At 41.5% G+C, this 12,274-nt stretch overlaps 2 protein-coding genes across 3 annotated transcripts in view; one reads left to right on the forward strand and one right to left on the reverse strand.

Moving 5' to 3' along the window:
* Positions 1-1,678, reverse strand: part of LOC139008990 (S-adenosyl-L-methionine-dependent tRNA 4-demethylwyosine synthase TYW1) — a 130,234-nt gene extending 128,556 nt beyond the window's left edge. For both annotated transcript variants that reach the window (XM_070412851.1, XM_070412852.1), the window contains exons 1-2: positions 1,555-1,678; positions 336-463 (exon numbers count right to left, since the gene is read on the reverse strand). In XM_070412851.1, coding sequence (XP_070268952.1) covers positions 336-463; positions 1,555-1,558 — 132 coding nt within the window. In that variant the 5' untranslated portion in view covers positions 1,559-1,678. The remainder of the gene's footprint in view (positions 1-335; positions 464-1,554) is intronic.
* Positions 1,679-2,568: 890 nt separating this feature from the next.
* Positions 2,569-9,379, forward strand: SBDS (SBDS ribosome maturation factor). Its single transcript, XM_070412849.1, has 5 exons — positions 2,569-2,898; positions 3,529-3,658; positions 4,595-4,795; positions 6,411-6,575; positions 8,186-9,379. The coding sequence occupies exons 1-5, from the start codon at positions 2,771-2,773 to the stop codon at positions 8,312-8,314; spliced, it is 753 nt and encodes a 250-aa protein (XP_070268950.1). The 5' UTR covers positions 2,569-2,770; the 3' UTR covers positions 8,315-9,379.
* Positions 9,380-12,274: the final 2,895 nt, after the last annotated feature.

A 12,274-nucleotide genomic window follows, 5' to 3' on the forward strand; every position in this document is an offset into this window, starting at 1 on the left:
TCTCCCTTCCTCTCTGTAAAAAATCAATAAAATATATTTTTTTAAAAAAAGTTTAATTTTTCATTACAAAATCTTTCTGTACCTTAAGAATGAGACATAAACAGCCCATCAAAGAAAAGGTAAATATAATTTAGTTCAAGGTAACTTAGCGTGTAAAAACAGAGAATAAACTTTTTTAGGCATTAAGAAAAATGTCTACAGATTAAACATAAAAGTGATTTAAAGTTCCTTTTAGTTTTTCTGCATTTTTCTGAATGCCTTAGAAAATCTGCACTCTAAATTCTCTATAAAATCTAATGCCTTAATAATCTCCTATAAAAAATAATTCCACTTACTTGCTTCCTGGTAACAATCTGGAAACAAATCCAAAGGCCAATACCAAAGGCAAAGCCCAAATATATGTAATATCTGTTTATCCATAATGATATTAAAGGTGAGAAGTCCCAGGTATCCGAAGAAGGATCTAAATTTAAAATGACACAAATGTAATTGTATTTAAAGCAACATATACAAAAAGGTCCACTCTTATTTTAAATTTAAAAAAAAAACAGACCTCCATATTCAACAAGGCTAAGAACTCTATAGAAAATCAACTTTAGTGAAAATAATACATGCCCTGGCTCATGTGGCTCACTCGGTGGGTTGGAGCGTCGCCCCCGTTCACCGAAAGGTGGCCGGTTCCCGTTCAGGGCACACACCCAGGATTCGGTTCCATCCCTGGTCCGGGCACCTGCGGAGGCAACCGATCGATATTTCTCTCTCACATCGATGTCTGTCTGTCTGTCTGTCTATCTTTCTTCCCCCCTTCCTCCCTCTAAAATAAAAGATAAATATATAAAATAATAATACATTATGTGGCAACGTGATAAAATTATAATCCTAATACACACACACACACACACACACACAACCTTTATTTGGATATACCATTTGGGAGCAAAAGAAGGGAACAGAGTCAAAACACTTTATGGGGAATTATAAGTTGATTTCGCGTTGTTATGCTAGCTCCATAAGAAAAGTTTCTTAAAGTACTAAAACTACTCCCTTTTTTCTCAGTTTATTTTTAAAGGCCCATGGCCCCTTGTAAAGGGTTCTTAAATGTTAACTGACCTCACACTCCATTTTGAAGGGAGAAATGGGTGGGCCTGGGCTCAAATGTTAAATTGTTTGCGGGTAGTTTTTATGTCCCGCGCTCCACTACACTGGTAGAACGTATAAATACGTTTCCCGCACACAATGTGTTAAACCTGGGATCAATTCAAAAGGCGACGCCGAAACTGTTCACAGCTGCCGCTCCGCCCTGGAGAGGTCCTCAATACACGTGGGCAAGGGGAGGGGTGGCAGCTGTCTCTGCCCTTTACTAGAGGTTAGATTTTAGAAGCAAAAGGGAAAAGCCAAGTCAAAAGCAGATGATCCTCCCGTGCCCCCAGCGGTAGCCGTGCTGAAAGTGCAGCCACCTCTGCAGGGTCCCGGGAACGCCGCTCCGCCGGGACAGGGTCTCGGTAAAACGGTTTCTCCCTCCCGCTTCGCGAACGCTTCCACCGGGGCCCTTACCCATCCTCCTCAGAGCCCGGGCTCTGCGGCCCGAAAGGAGACTAGGAGCGCGGACCTGGAAAACCGGGCGCCCCGTTTCGGTACCGGGGGCCGTCAGAACCACCTCGGAGCGTTAGTCGTGTAACCTGAGAGCGCCGGGCTGGGGGAAGCCATGCCACTCGCAGGGTCGTCGGGATTGGCTCAGAGGGAAGAGGCGGGCCCAGGGGAAGCACCTCCTACAGCGCGGGGCGAGGAAGCCGGAGCTTCGCTGGTCCTGCTCGGATTGGCTGCGATTGGGAAGGGGCGGGCCTAAACGGAAGCCCCGCCCAGGACCCTGGGCGGGGCATCCGGAGAGCTCGGCCCCTCCGAGTTGGGTCAGAGGAGGAAAACTCGGGTCCGTCAAAATCCGAGTGGAATTGGGAAAAGAGAAGTGGGGTGGAGGGTCGGGGGATGTAGAGAGACTAAGGGTGTCATCCACCAAATGCAATCTGTAGGCCCGTTTGGATCTCTGTTGAAACACACCGACTGCAAACATTATGTAGGGGAACTTTGGTTATGGACTGGCTATTAGATGGTACGAAGGAATCATGGTGAATCATGTTGGGTGTATTTTAGGATAGACTGAAGTATTTTAAGCTAAACATTATCATGATTTGCTTTAAAATACTCCCAACAAAAAAATGAGGGAGACAGAATGGAAGCAAGAATGGCAAAATGTTGATAATTATTGAAACGGATTGATGGGTACACGAGCGTTCATTACACACTTTTTTCTGCTTTGTCTGTTGACATTTTTCTGTAAAAAAACAAACAAACAAACAAAAACATTCTGTAATGAAGGGTTAAGGTGGATGTGGGTGGCCCTGAACTCTGCGGAACTATAAGGCATGGGCGCTGTGTTCCCACCCGGTCTGCAAATATCAGCTTCAACAGCTAATCAGAGCTCTGAGCTTATTGGCGAAATTACATTACCGCAGGAAATGCGTCTATTTTGGGGACACGGAACAACGTCGTAAAAGCCCCGGTGCGCATGCGCTATTGCTCACTTTTCCGGGTGGGATCGCCTGCGCAGTAAGTCCGCGGAATAGTGGCCCCCCCAGGCCGTTAATCGCGAGGCTGCGCACGCCGCGGGCGGTACCGTCCCGCGCGCCGCCTGGTCGTTACTGCGAAGCAGGTGGCTCTCAGGCCGGCGCAGGTTCGCCGCGGTCGTCTGACCCACGGTCTGTGAGCAGCCACGATGTCGATCTTCACCCCCACCAACCAGATCCGCCTAACCAATGTGGCCGTGGTACGCATGAAGCGCGCCGGGAAGCGTTTCGAAATCGCCTGCTACAAAAACAAAGTCGTCGGCTGGCGGAGCGGCGTGTGAGTGACCCTCCTGCGGGCCGGCCGGAGCGGGTAACCCTGAGGCGGCCTGCCTCCGGGGCTCGGACGCGTGGGCCAGCCTGAGGTCTGGTCGGGGAAGGAAATGGAGGACTTTTTCCTGCTGCGGGCTTGGGGAGTGTCAGTTCTTCCCGAGCTTAGCGCCTGAACTAAGCGTTCGTTTGGTTTGGGTTTGGAGTTTGGTTTTGCTTTCCTTTGTGCTGTCACAAGAAACCTCCATAATTATGGCCCTTTGGCCAGAATAATGATAGAGGCAGAGCCTAGTCTTAAAAATATTCTAGTACATCTCATGTCACAGATGTTAGTTATCCCGGTGTCACCAAGTGCGAACGTCTTCACTGCTGCCATCTAGCGATCGGAACTCGGCGGCCGAACCCAGACCCAGATCCGCCAGGTCCCGTACATCCTCCCACGACGCTTTTCTCCAATGAGTAAATGCGAATATATATGTGGCTCTGCGTTTTTGAAAATGTTTCCTCGGCCCCGACGGTCTTTTTTAGGAGCATTTATTGTTTCTTGCTATTTGTTTCGTTGCCATCTCGTATTTAAATGTAAATGAGTTTCCAAGTTTCAGGTGTATTCACTTAGGACTCTCTCTCCTGTCCTCACAAGGGAAAAGGACCTTGATGAAGTTCTGCAGACCCACTCGGTGTTTGTAAATGTCTCTAAAGGTCAGGTTGCAAAGAAGGAAGATCTCATCAGTGCATTTGGAACAGATGACCAGACTGAAATCTGTAAGCAGGTGGGTTTTAACAGCTGCAGCATAACTGACCCGTCTGTAGTGTGAGTACTTAGAGGTGTGTTAATCTTTTAAGTATTTCTGAGTGAACAGTTACCACGCAATAAGTTGACCTGCACAATATCACTTTTAATAATTCAGGACATGGTTTTTTTAAATTGACGTATAGTTGACATAAAGTATTGTTTCAGGTGTACAACATAGTGATTCAATATTTATAAACCTTATGAAATGATCACCACAAGAAATCACCGTACATAGTTAGGAAACGGATTTTTATTTTTTGCCAAAGCCTCTAGAAATTAAATTTGCTACTAAATTGCCTTATTTTGTTCATTTATGTATTTTTAATGTAATATGCCTGAAAGTAGAATTTCTTTTCAAGTAGTTCATTTAAACCCTTTACTAAGATTGCCTTTTCCCCTCCTAATCCTAAATAAGTGATATTTTGCTTGAAATGTTAATTTTTATTGCATGTAACATTATATTTAAACCGTTTTTCTTGAAACATTGTTTATTGCCTACAACATTATATTTAAAATCAATTTTCTTGAAAATAAATAACTAAAATTTAGGATAGTGACCCTTTAAAAAAAATAAGTGATATTTTGGAGCACAAGTAATCTAGTGCAGTGGCCGGCAAACTGCGGCTCGCGAGCCACATGTGGCTCTTTGGCCCCTTAAGTGTGGCCACGAAGTTTCAATAGCACTGTATATGCGCGCCCGCACGTGGTATTTTGTGGAAGAGCCACACTCAAGGGGCTGCAGTTTGCCGACCACTGATCTAGTGCATTCTTTAGGCAAAGCTCAAATTTCAGTAGCTAGAGAGGATGAAATTTAATTTTCTCCTTAGATATTCTTGTGGTTAGTTAACAAATAGTATGTAATAAAGACATTGCTTTCTTAAATTTGGTGGGATTTCTGGTGTTTTTTTTTTAGATTTTGACTAAAGGGGAGGTTCAAGTATCAGATAAAGAACGGCACACACAGCTGGAGCAAATGTTTAGGGATATTGCAACTATTGTAGCTGACAAATGTGTGAACCCTGAAACAAAGAGACCATACACTGTTATCCTTATCGAGAGAGCAATGAAGGACATCCACTATTCAGTCAACACCAACAAGAGTACAAAACAGCAGGTTAGTGGTTTTTAATGTCATTAAAAAGTATCCATGAAAATCAGTTTTCTCTGAAGAAATCATCAAAATAATTGGTCTGTAATAATAAACTGATACTACTTGAAAGCAAGATTTGGGGGGAGGGGAATGAAAGGATCTATATTGTAAAGAAGAGAAATGGAATGTTTTTTAACTACATACAAATATACATAGGACTCTCATCTTCCTATCCAAATCAAACCTTTAAAGATAAAACTTGGATTTCTAAAGAGTCTTTGTAACGCTTTAGATTTTTTTAAAACACATAATTCACATACCATAAAAGTCACCCTTTTAAAGTGTACACGTCATTGGTATATTCACAAAGTTTTGCAATCTTTCTTACTACCTAATCTGAGAACATTTTCATTACCCAAGAAAGAAACCCTGAACCCATTATCTGTCACTCATCTTTGACAAGCCATTAGCAACCTCTGTCTCTATGGATTTGTTTATTCTGGACATTTCATATAATTGGAATCATGTAACATGGCCTTTTCAAGGTTCATCCATGTTGTAACATGTATCAGTACTTTATTTGCTACATATATTGTTTTTACAGACAAATACTAACATTTCATGGCTGAGTCGTATCCCATTGTATGGAAACACCACATTTTATTTATTCATTCACCAGTAGATGGACATTTGGATTGTTTCCACTTCTTAGATACTGTAATGCTATGGAATTCATTACAGGTTTTCTGTGGACACATATTTTCATTCTCTGTACCCAGCAGTGAAATTGCTAGATCGTATTATAACTGTTTAACCTTTTGAGGAACTGCCAAATCATATTCCAAAACTGGTGTACCATTTTCTATTCCCACAATCAATGTATAAGGGTTCCAATTTTTCCATGTTCTAGACAATATTTGTTATTTTCTACCATTTTGATTATAGCCATCCTGGGGTTAACGTTCCGGTTTTGATTTGCATTTCCCTCATGACTAATGATTTGAGCATATTTTCATGTGCTTATCTAACCTTTAGTCTCTCTAGAGAAATCAATGTTCAGATCCTTTGACCACTTTTTAATTAGTTATTTGTCTTTTTAGTATTGAGTTGTAACAGTTTTTCTATATTCTGAATACTAGTACCTTATCAAATATGTGATTTGTTAATATTTCCCCCTATTCTTTAGGTTGTCTTTTCACTTTCTTCATAGTTTTTTGAAACACAAAAGTTTTTCATCTTCAAGTCCAATTTACCTATTCTCTGTTTGCTTATGCTCATGTCATATATCTAAAAAACCACTGCCTAGATGGAAACAGTTTTGTTATGAATACCTTATGAAATAAGGCAGCAGCCAAAACCGGTTTGGCTCAGTGGATAGAGCATCGGCCTACGGACTGAAAGGTCCCAGGTTCGATTCCGGTCAAGGGCATGTACCTGGGTTGCAGGCACATCCCCGGTAGGAGATGTGCAGGAGGCAGCTGATCGATATCTCTCTCATCGATGTTTCTAACTCTCTATCCCTCTCCCTTCCTCTCTGTAAAAAATCAATAAAACATATTTAAAAAAAAAAAAAAAAGAAAGAAATAAGGCAGCAGAAACAGCAAAGAAATTGCAGGCATTTTCAATTTTGTCTTAATAGGCTTTGGAAGTGATAAAGCAGTTAAAGGAGAAAATGAAGATAGAACGTGCTCACATGAGACTTCGGTTCATTCTTCCAGTGAATGAAGGAAAAAAGCTGAAAGAAAAACTCAAGCCACTGATCAAGGTTATAGAAAGTGAGGACTACAATCAACAATTAGAAATTGTAAGATTAAAAATTACTTCTCTTCCTCCTGTTAACAAAATAGTTTATTCTCTGATCATAAATGTGTAACCAACATTTAGAAGGTGTGAATAGTAAGACTTTCTCAGAAACATCTTACCTAGAATTAGGTAAAAATGTTAAGGTCTAAGTAGAACTAAATTGTAGTTAAACACATGATTTTTTTGTTGTTGTTTTCTAGTTAAATTATTTATGTTTAAAGACTTACCCAGATTTTAGGTGAGAATATATTTTACAGTGATTCTTACCTTATGAGAAAATAAAAGACTAAAAGTTGGTCAGCCTCATGGGTTTTTTGAGAGAGAGAGATATTGATTTGTTATTCCACTTATTTATGTATTCATTGGTTGATTCTTGTATGTTCCCTGACCAGGGATTGAATCAGCAATCTTGGTATATCTGGATGATGCTCTAACCAACTGTGCTACCGAGCCAGGGCACCAAGAACATTTTTAAAAGGCAGCAAAGCCCTAGCCAGTTTTGCTCAGTGGCTAGAGCAGTGATGGTGAACCTTTTGAGCTCGGCGTGTCAGCATTTTGAAAAACCCTAACTTAACTCTGGTGCCATGTCACATATAGAAATATATTTAAATGCCATTTAACAAAGAAAAATCAACCAAAAAAATGAGTTCGCCTGTCACCTCTGACACGCGTGACATAGGTTCGTCATCACTGGGCTAGAGCGTCGGCCTGCATACCGAAAGGTCCCAGGTTCGATTCCGGTCAAGGGCACATGCCCGGGTTGTGGGCTCCATCCCCATTGGGGGACTTGCAGGAGGCAGCCAATCCTGATTCTCTCTCATCATGGATGTTTCTCTCTCTCCCTCTTCCTTCCTCTCTGAAATCAATAAATATTTATATATTTTAAAAAGGCAGCAAAGAGCGCATGTCTTTGATCACCCAATAGCTTCAGACATAGTATAAACTCAGCTTTCTGCAAATTCATGTCCCTAGATTTTGCAGCAACTTTATACATAGTTTCTGTATAGACCTTCAAGCTTCTTTCTCTCCATCTGTGGGTAAAAAGAGGCAATCTTATTGAGCTATAAAATTTAATGCTGTTTTGTATGAAAAGAACCATAGTCTTCTAATCCAACCACTTCATCTTATGGCTGAAGAATCCAGATATCATATGTCTTTCAACAAGGAGGCTAATGCCTTGTCACAGGAACCTCCATGCATACTTTGGGGCAGGGCCTAGACTAGTCTGCCTCCCTGTGCATCGTCTTTGTGTTGCACTGTAAAGCTGTAGTAGTAGAGACATCTGGAAAGTATTGTGTGCTTGTCTTAGAGCAGTGATTCTCAACCTTGGCTGCACATTAGAATCACCTGGGAATCTTTTTTAAAATCCTGATTTCTGGGCCTCATCCTCCAGAAATTCTGTTTCTTTGTTACTAATGTTGTGGCCCCACACCATAACAAAGAAACAGAATTTCCGGAGGATGGGGCCCAGAAATCAGGATTTTAAAAAGATTCCCAGGTAATTCTAATGTGCAGCCAAGGTTGAGAACCACTGTCTTAGAGGAAGTTAAAGTTGTGTTGATGCTATTGTATTGCTCTTCATGTGGTAAACAGCTGTGTTAAATGTTTCAGGTGTGTCTAATTGACCCAGGCTGCTTCAGAGAAATTGATGACCTAATACAAAAGGAGACAAAAGGCAAAGGTTCTTTGGAAGTGCTCAATCTGAAAGATGTGGAAGAAGGAGATGAGAAATTTGAATGACATTCATCAGTCTCTTCTGCTTTGAAACACTAAAACGTTTTCATTTCCCACTGTCCTGTTTTCTTTCTGTGGTCTGCCAAATACTTGCTCAAATTAGTTTGTTTTCTGCCTTTGTGTTAAACAAAAGACTGCTAAATTACAATTGTGGTTAATTTAGTTTTATTTGTAAATTGGGATTTTAGGGGAAAATGAAAAATTAAAGACACAGAAGTCCAGAGAAGCATTTTGCTGTCTCATGCCATTGTAGCTTTCCAAGGTGAAAGTTATTTGAGGCAGCTCTTGTGAATAAAAAGTTAAGTTTTGTACATTATAATAAGAGTAATTTCGGAAGGATATCTCTTTATAATCAAAAGGGAGTATTTGCTGAAAAAGAAAACAGTGCTTACTTCTACTTAATGAAATGCATGTATGGGGTAACTATATCTTGGCCTAATGTACAGCTTGGATAATGGCTTCCTAATCAGCTGAAAAATATGACTGTGCAACACAAATTTCATTAAGCATGCTGCCATAACATAGATTATTCCTGGTTTAAAAAAGTCATTTATTTCTAATTCTTAAAGTTTATAATATATGTTAATATAATCAAAATTATGAAATCAATAAAGCCACTCTTTATTGTTACTAAACTATGGCTTGAGTTTCTGGACAGCTTCCTCACTCCCTTTTTTTCCCTTCTGCCTCTTATCTGGTCAAGTTGAGTTGTTAGCAGGATTAAATAATCAGTATGAGCAGTACTTAGAACAGCGCCTGTTCTGATAAACACCTGCTATATCTTAGCTGATATTATCAGAGATATAATTGCATTTATTTTAGTATTAACACTTAAATGAACAGTGTGCAAGTTTTTTTTTAAATCTACTTATTCTCAAAAGAGATATTCTATAATGTAAATTTATGTTTCACTCAAAATAAACATACAGATGTGTTTTGTGGACAGAAATTTTCAACTGAAAAAGAGTTCTTGACTTGAACATGACGCAGAAGCATATAGAATTCACTGCTAATCTTAATTCCCAGAAATGTCGCATCCTATATAATAAAAGGCTAATATGCAAATTGTCCCCTCAGGAGTTCGACAAACTGAGAGTTCAACTGCTTGCTATGACATGCACTGACCACCAGGGGGCAGTGCAAAATGAAGGAATGCCCCAGCCAGCAGGAAGACCCCGATGGGCCCTGATCACCAGCCAGGCCTAGGGACCCTACCCGTGCACCAGGCCTCTAGTTCTAAAATAACTGCCCAGTCACCTCCCTGCACCCTCTCCATGGCAACCATCACTTTGTATCTAAGAGTTTCTGTTTGATTTTGTTGTGTTTTTTAGATTCCATATGTAAGTGAAATTATATGGTATTTCTCTTTGTTTGACTTATTTCACTTAACATAATAGTCTCTAGATCAGGGATGGGCAAACTTTTTGACTCAAGGGCCACAATGGGTTCTTAAACTGGACCGGAGGGCCGGAACAAAAGCATGGATGGAGTGTTTGTGTGAACTAATATAAATTCAAAGTAAACATCATTACATAAAAGGGTACGGTTTTTTTTTTTTTATTCATTTCAAACTGGCCGGATCTGACCCTCGGGCCGTAGTTTGCCCACGGCTGCTCTAGATCCATTCAAGTCACAAATTGCAAGATTTCATTTTTTATGGACGAGTAATACTTCATTGTATATATGTACCACATCATCTTTACCCATTCATCTATCAAATGACATCTAAGTTGCCTCCATATCTTGGCTATTGTAAATAACCAGAAGTGGAACTGTTGGGTCATACAGTACGGTAGTTCAATTTTTTTTATTTACTTTTTTTAGTTTTCCGTAGTGGCTGCACTAATTTGCAATCCCAACAGTACACAAGGGTTCCCTTTTCTCCATATTCTTGCCAACAATTCATTTCGTTGCAGTTTTGAATTGCATTTCCCTGCTGAAAAATACTAATTTTAAATTATTATGTCTTGAATACTAGTGTACTCAAGTTTTAAATAAATAAAAACTTCAACTCATAAAATGCAAATAAATTGGGGGTGGATAACTCTTCATGGAATAAAATGATTCACCACGGAAGACATTTTTTAAAGCTCTGGTAAATTTAAAGCGACATTCAACCCTTTTTCTCAAAGTTCATTTTCAAGGATCTCTTCTGCCTTGCCTTAGGAAATAGAGACTTCCCTGGTTCTGGGAACTTGAACTGCCCCATAGCAGGTGGCCCTGGCCCTAAGAAGCAAGGTGTGAGCATGAAGCCCAGCAAGGAGCTGTAGATGAGCTGTTTCAAATTGAGGTCTTGCACTGGAATACGGGAGCTGCACCTTTTACACCCTTTTTAGGGACACCTTTTTGTCCATGGCTAAGCGATTACGAGGTTTACTGGTTTTAAGCCATATTTGGAATTGGAATAGGTATACATCTGAAGATCCTCTGGGAAAAACAGCCTCACTCGTGGACACCTCCCCTCACTTACTATAATGTTCCATTATAATAAACATTACAGAGTGCCAGACACTCTTCTATGCCCTCTGTAGTAACTGACTTGCTGAATCCTCACCACATTCAAGTGGGTTCTATTATCCTTATACTTAGATGAGGAAACTGGGGCACACAGAGGTTCAGCCACTCAGCCAAAGTTACATGGCCTGCAGGAGTTGGAGCAGGGCTTGTACCTGCCATGCTGAGCTTCAGTTCAGAGAACTCCCTTCCTGGACCAGATGGTGTTAGAGCATCTCCCTGCACAGCCCCCCGCAGGCCACCCCAAGGGGCCACTCTGGCAGCAGCCTGGAGGCATCTTGTCCTCAGGTGGGGAAACAAGTTCTTACACAACTCCTATTCTCCACCTAGCACTAAGCCAAGGCCCCTAGAGTTCAGCCTCTCTGCACCAGGGTCAAGCCATGTCCTCTGCATGGAACGCCCAGTCCAAAATCCCTCCTTTTGCATGTGCCTTCATATTGTACCTCTTCCAAGATGCCTTCTGCAATCACCCCAAAAGCATCATAGCCATCATCCTCTATCTTTATCTTGTCACTGTCTGCCAACAGATTATATACTGAGTGAGCAAGAGGAAAGGGGCTAAATGATATCAAAAGCAAAACTCAATCCCTGCCCTAACCGATTTGGCTCAGTGGATAGAGCGTCCGCCTGCGGACTGAAAGGTCCCAGGTTCGATTCCGGTCAAGGACATGTACCTTGGTTGTGGGCACATCCCCAGTAGGAGGTGTGCAGGAGGCAACTGATCGATGTGTCTCTCTCATCGATGTTTCTAACTCTCTATCCCTCTCCCTTCCTCTCTGTAAAAAAATCAATAAAATATATATTTTTTAAAAAACTCAATCCCTTTCCTCCCCTTAGACTTAATATAATTGACTAGCCATATATCCTTGCAATGGTCAAACAATTCTATTTCACTCATCAACAACTAAGTGCAGAGGGTGCAGTGTCCTGGCAAAGAAAGTCTAGCACACACAGGAGCTCTGTAACAGAAGAAGGCAGAGCCAGCGAGGAGTCTGCTTCTGGTAACTCAGGCCAGGCACACACGAAGGGTTTATGTAACTGAGAAGGATGTCTTTGCACTCCCACCCCTATTCCATGTTCCCTGCTGGCCTGTATCACCCTGGGTCAGGTCTGCAAACACTAGCTTGTCCAACACTAAAAGTAGTTTTGTGCTCTCAGGAAGACCTGTGTGCTTGATGAGACCAGCTTAGTAGTAAACACTGCCCACTCCTCATTCTGATGATAGGTGACACTTTGAAAGAACTACTTCAAAAACCCTCAATTAATTATCACAAACTAGAGGCCTGATACACGAAATTTATGCAAGAGGAGGCCTTCCTTCCCCTGGCTGCCGGCACCAGCTTCCCTCCGGCATCCAGGAGCTGCCAGCAGGCACCCGGGACCCAAGTTGACTTCCCTCGGGTCACCTGCAGGCACCCAGGACCCGGATTGGCTTCCCTCTGGCCCTGGCTT

This window comes from Myotis yumanensis, unplaced genomic scaffold (assembly GCF_028538775.1).
Source record: "Myotis yumanensis isolate MYYU_CA2020_CCGP unplaced genomic scaffold, mMyoYum1.0.hap1 SCAF_4, whole genome shotgun sequence".
NCBI lineage: Eukaryota > Metazoa > Chordata > Mammalia > Chiroptera > Vespertilionidae > Myotis > Myotis yumanensis.

Coding starts and splice junctions, on each gene's coding strand:
- SBDS (XM_070412849.1), top strand. CDS start 2,771: ATGTCGATCTTCACCCCCACCAACCAGATCCGCCTAACCAATGTGGCC. Junction 2,899..3,528: donor GTCGGCTGGCGGAGCGGCGT/GTGAGTGACCCT, acceptor TGTCCTCACAAG/GGAAAAGGACCTTGATGAAG. Junction 4,796..6,410: donor ACAAGAGTACAAAACAGCAG/GTTAGTGGTTTT, acceptor TTGTCTTAATAG/GCTTTGGAAGTGATAAAGCA.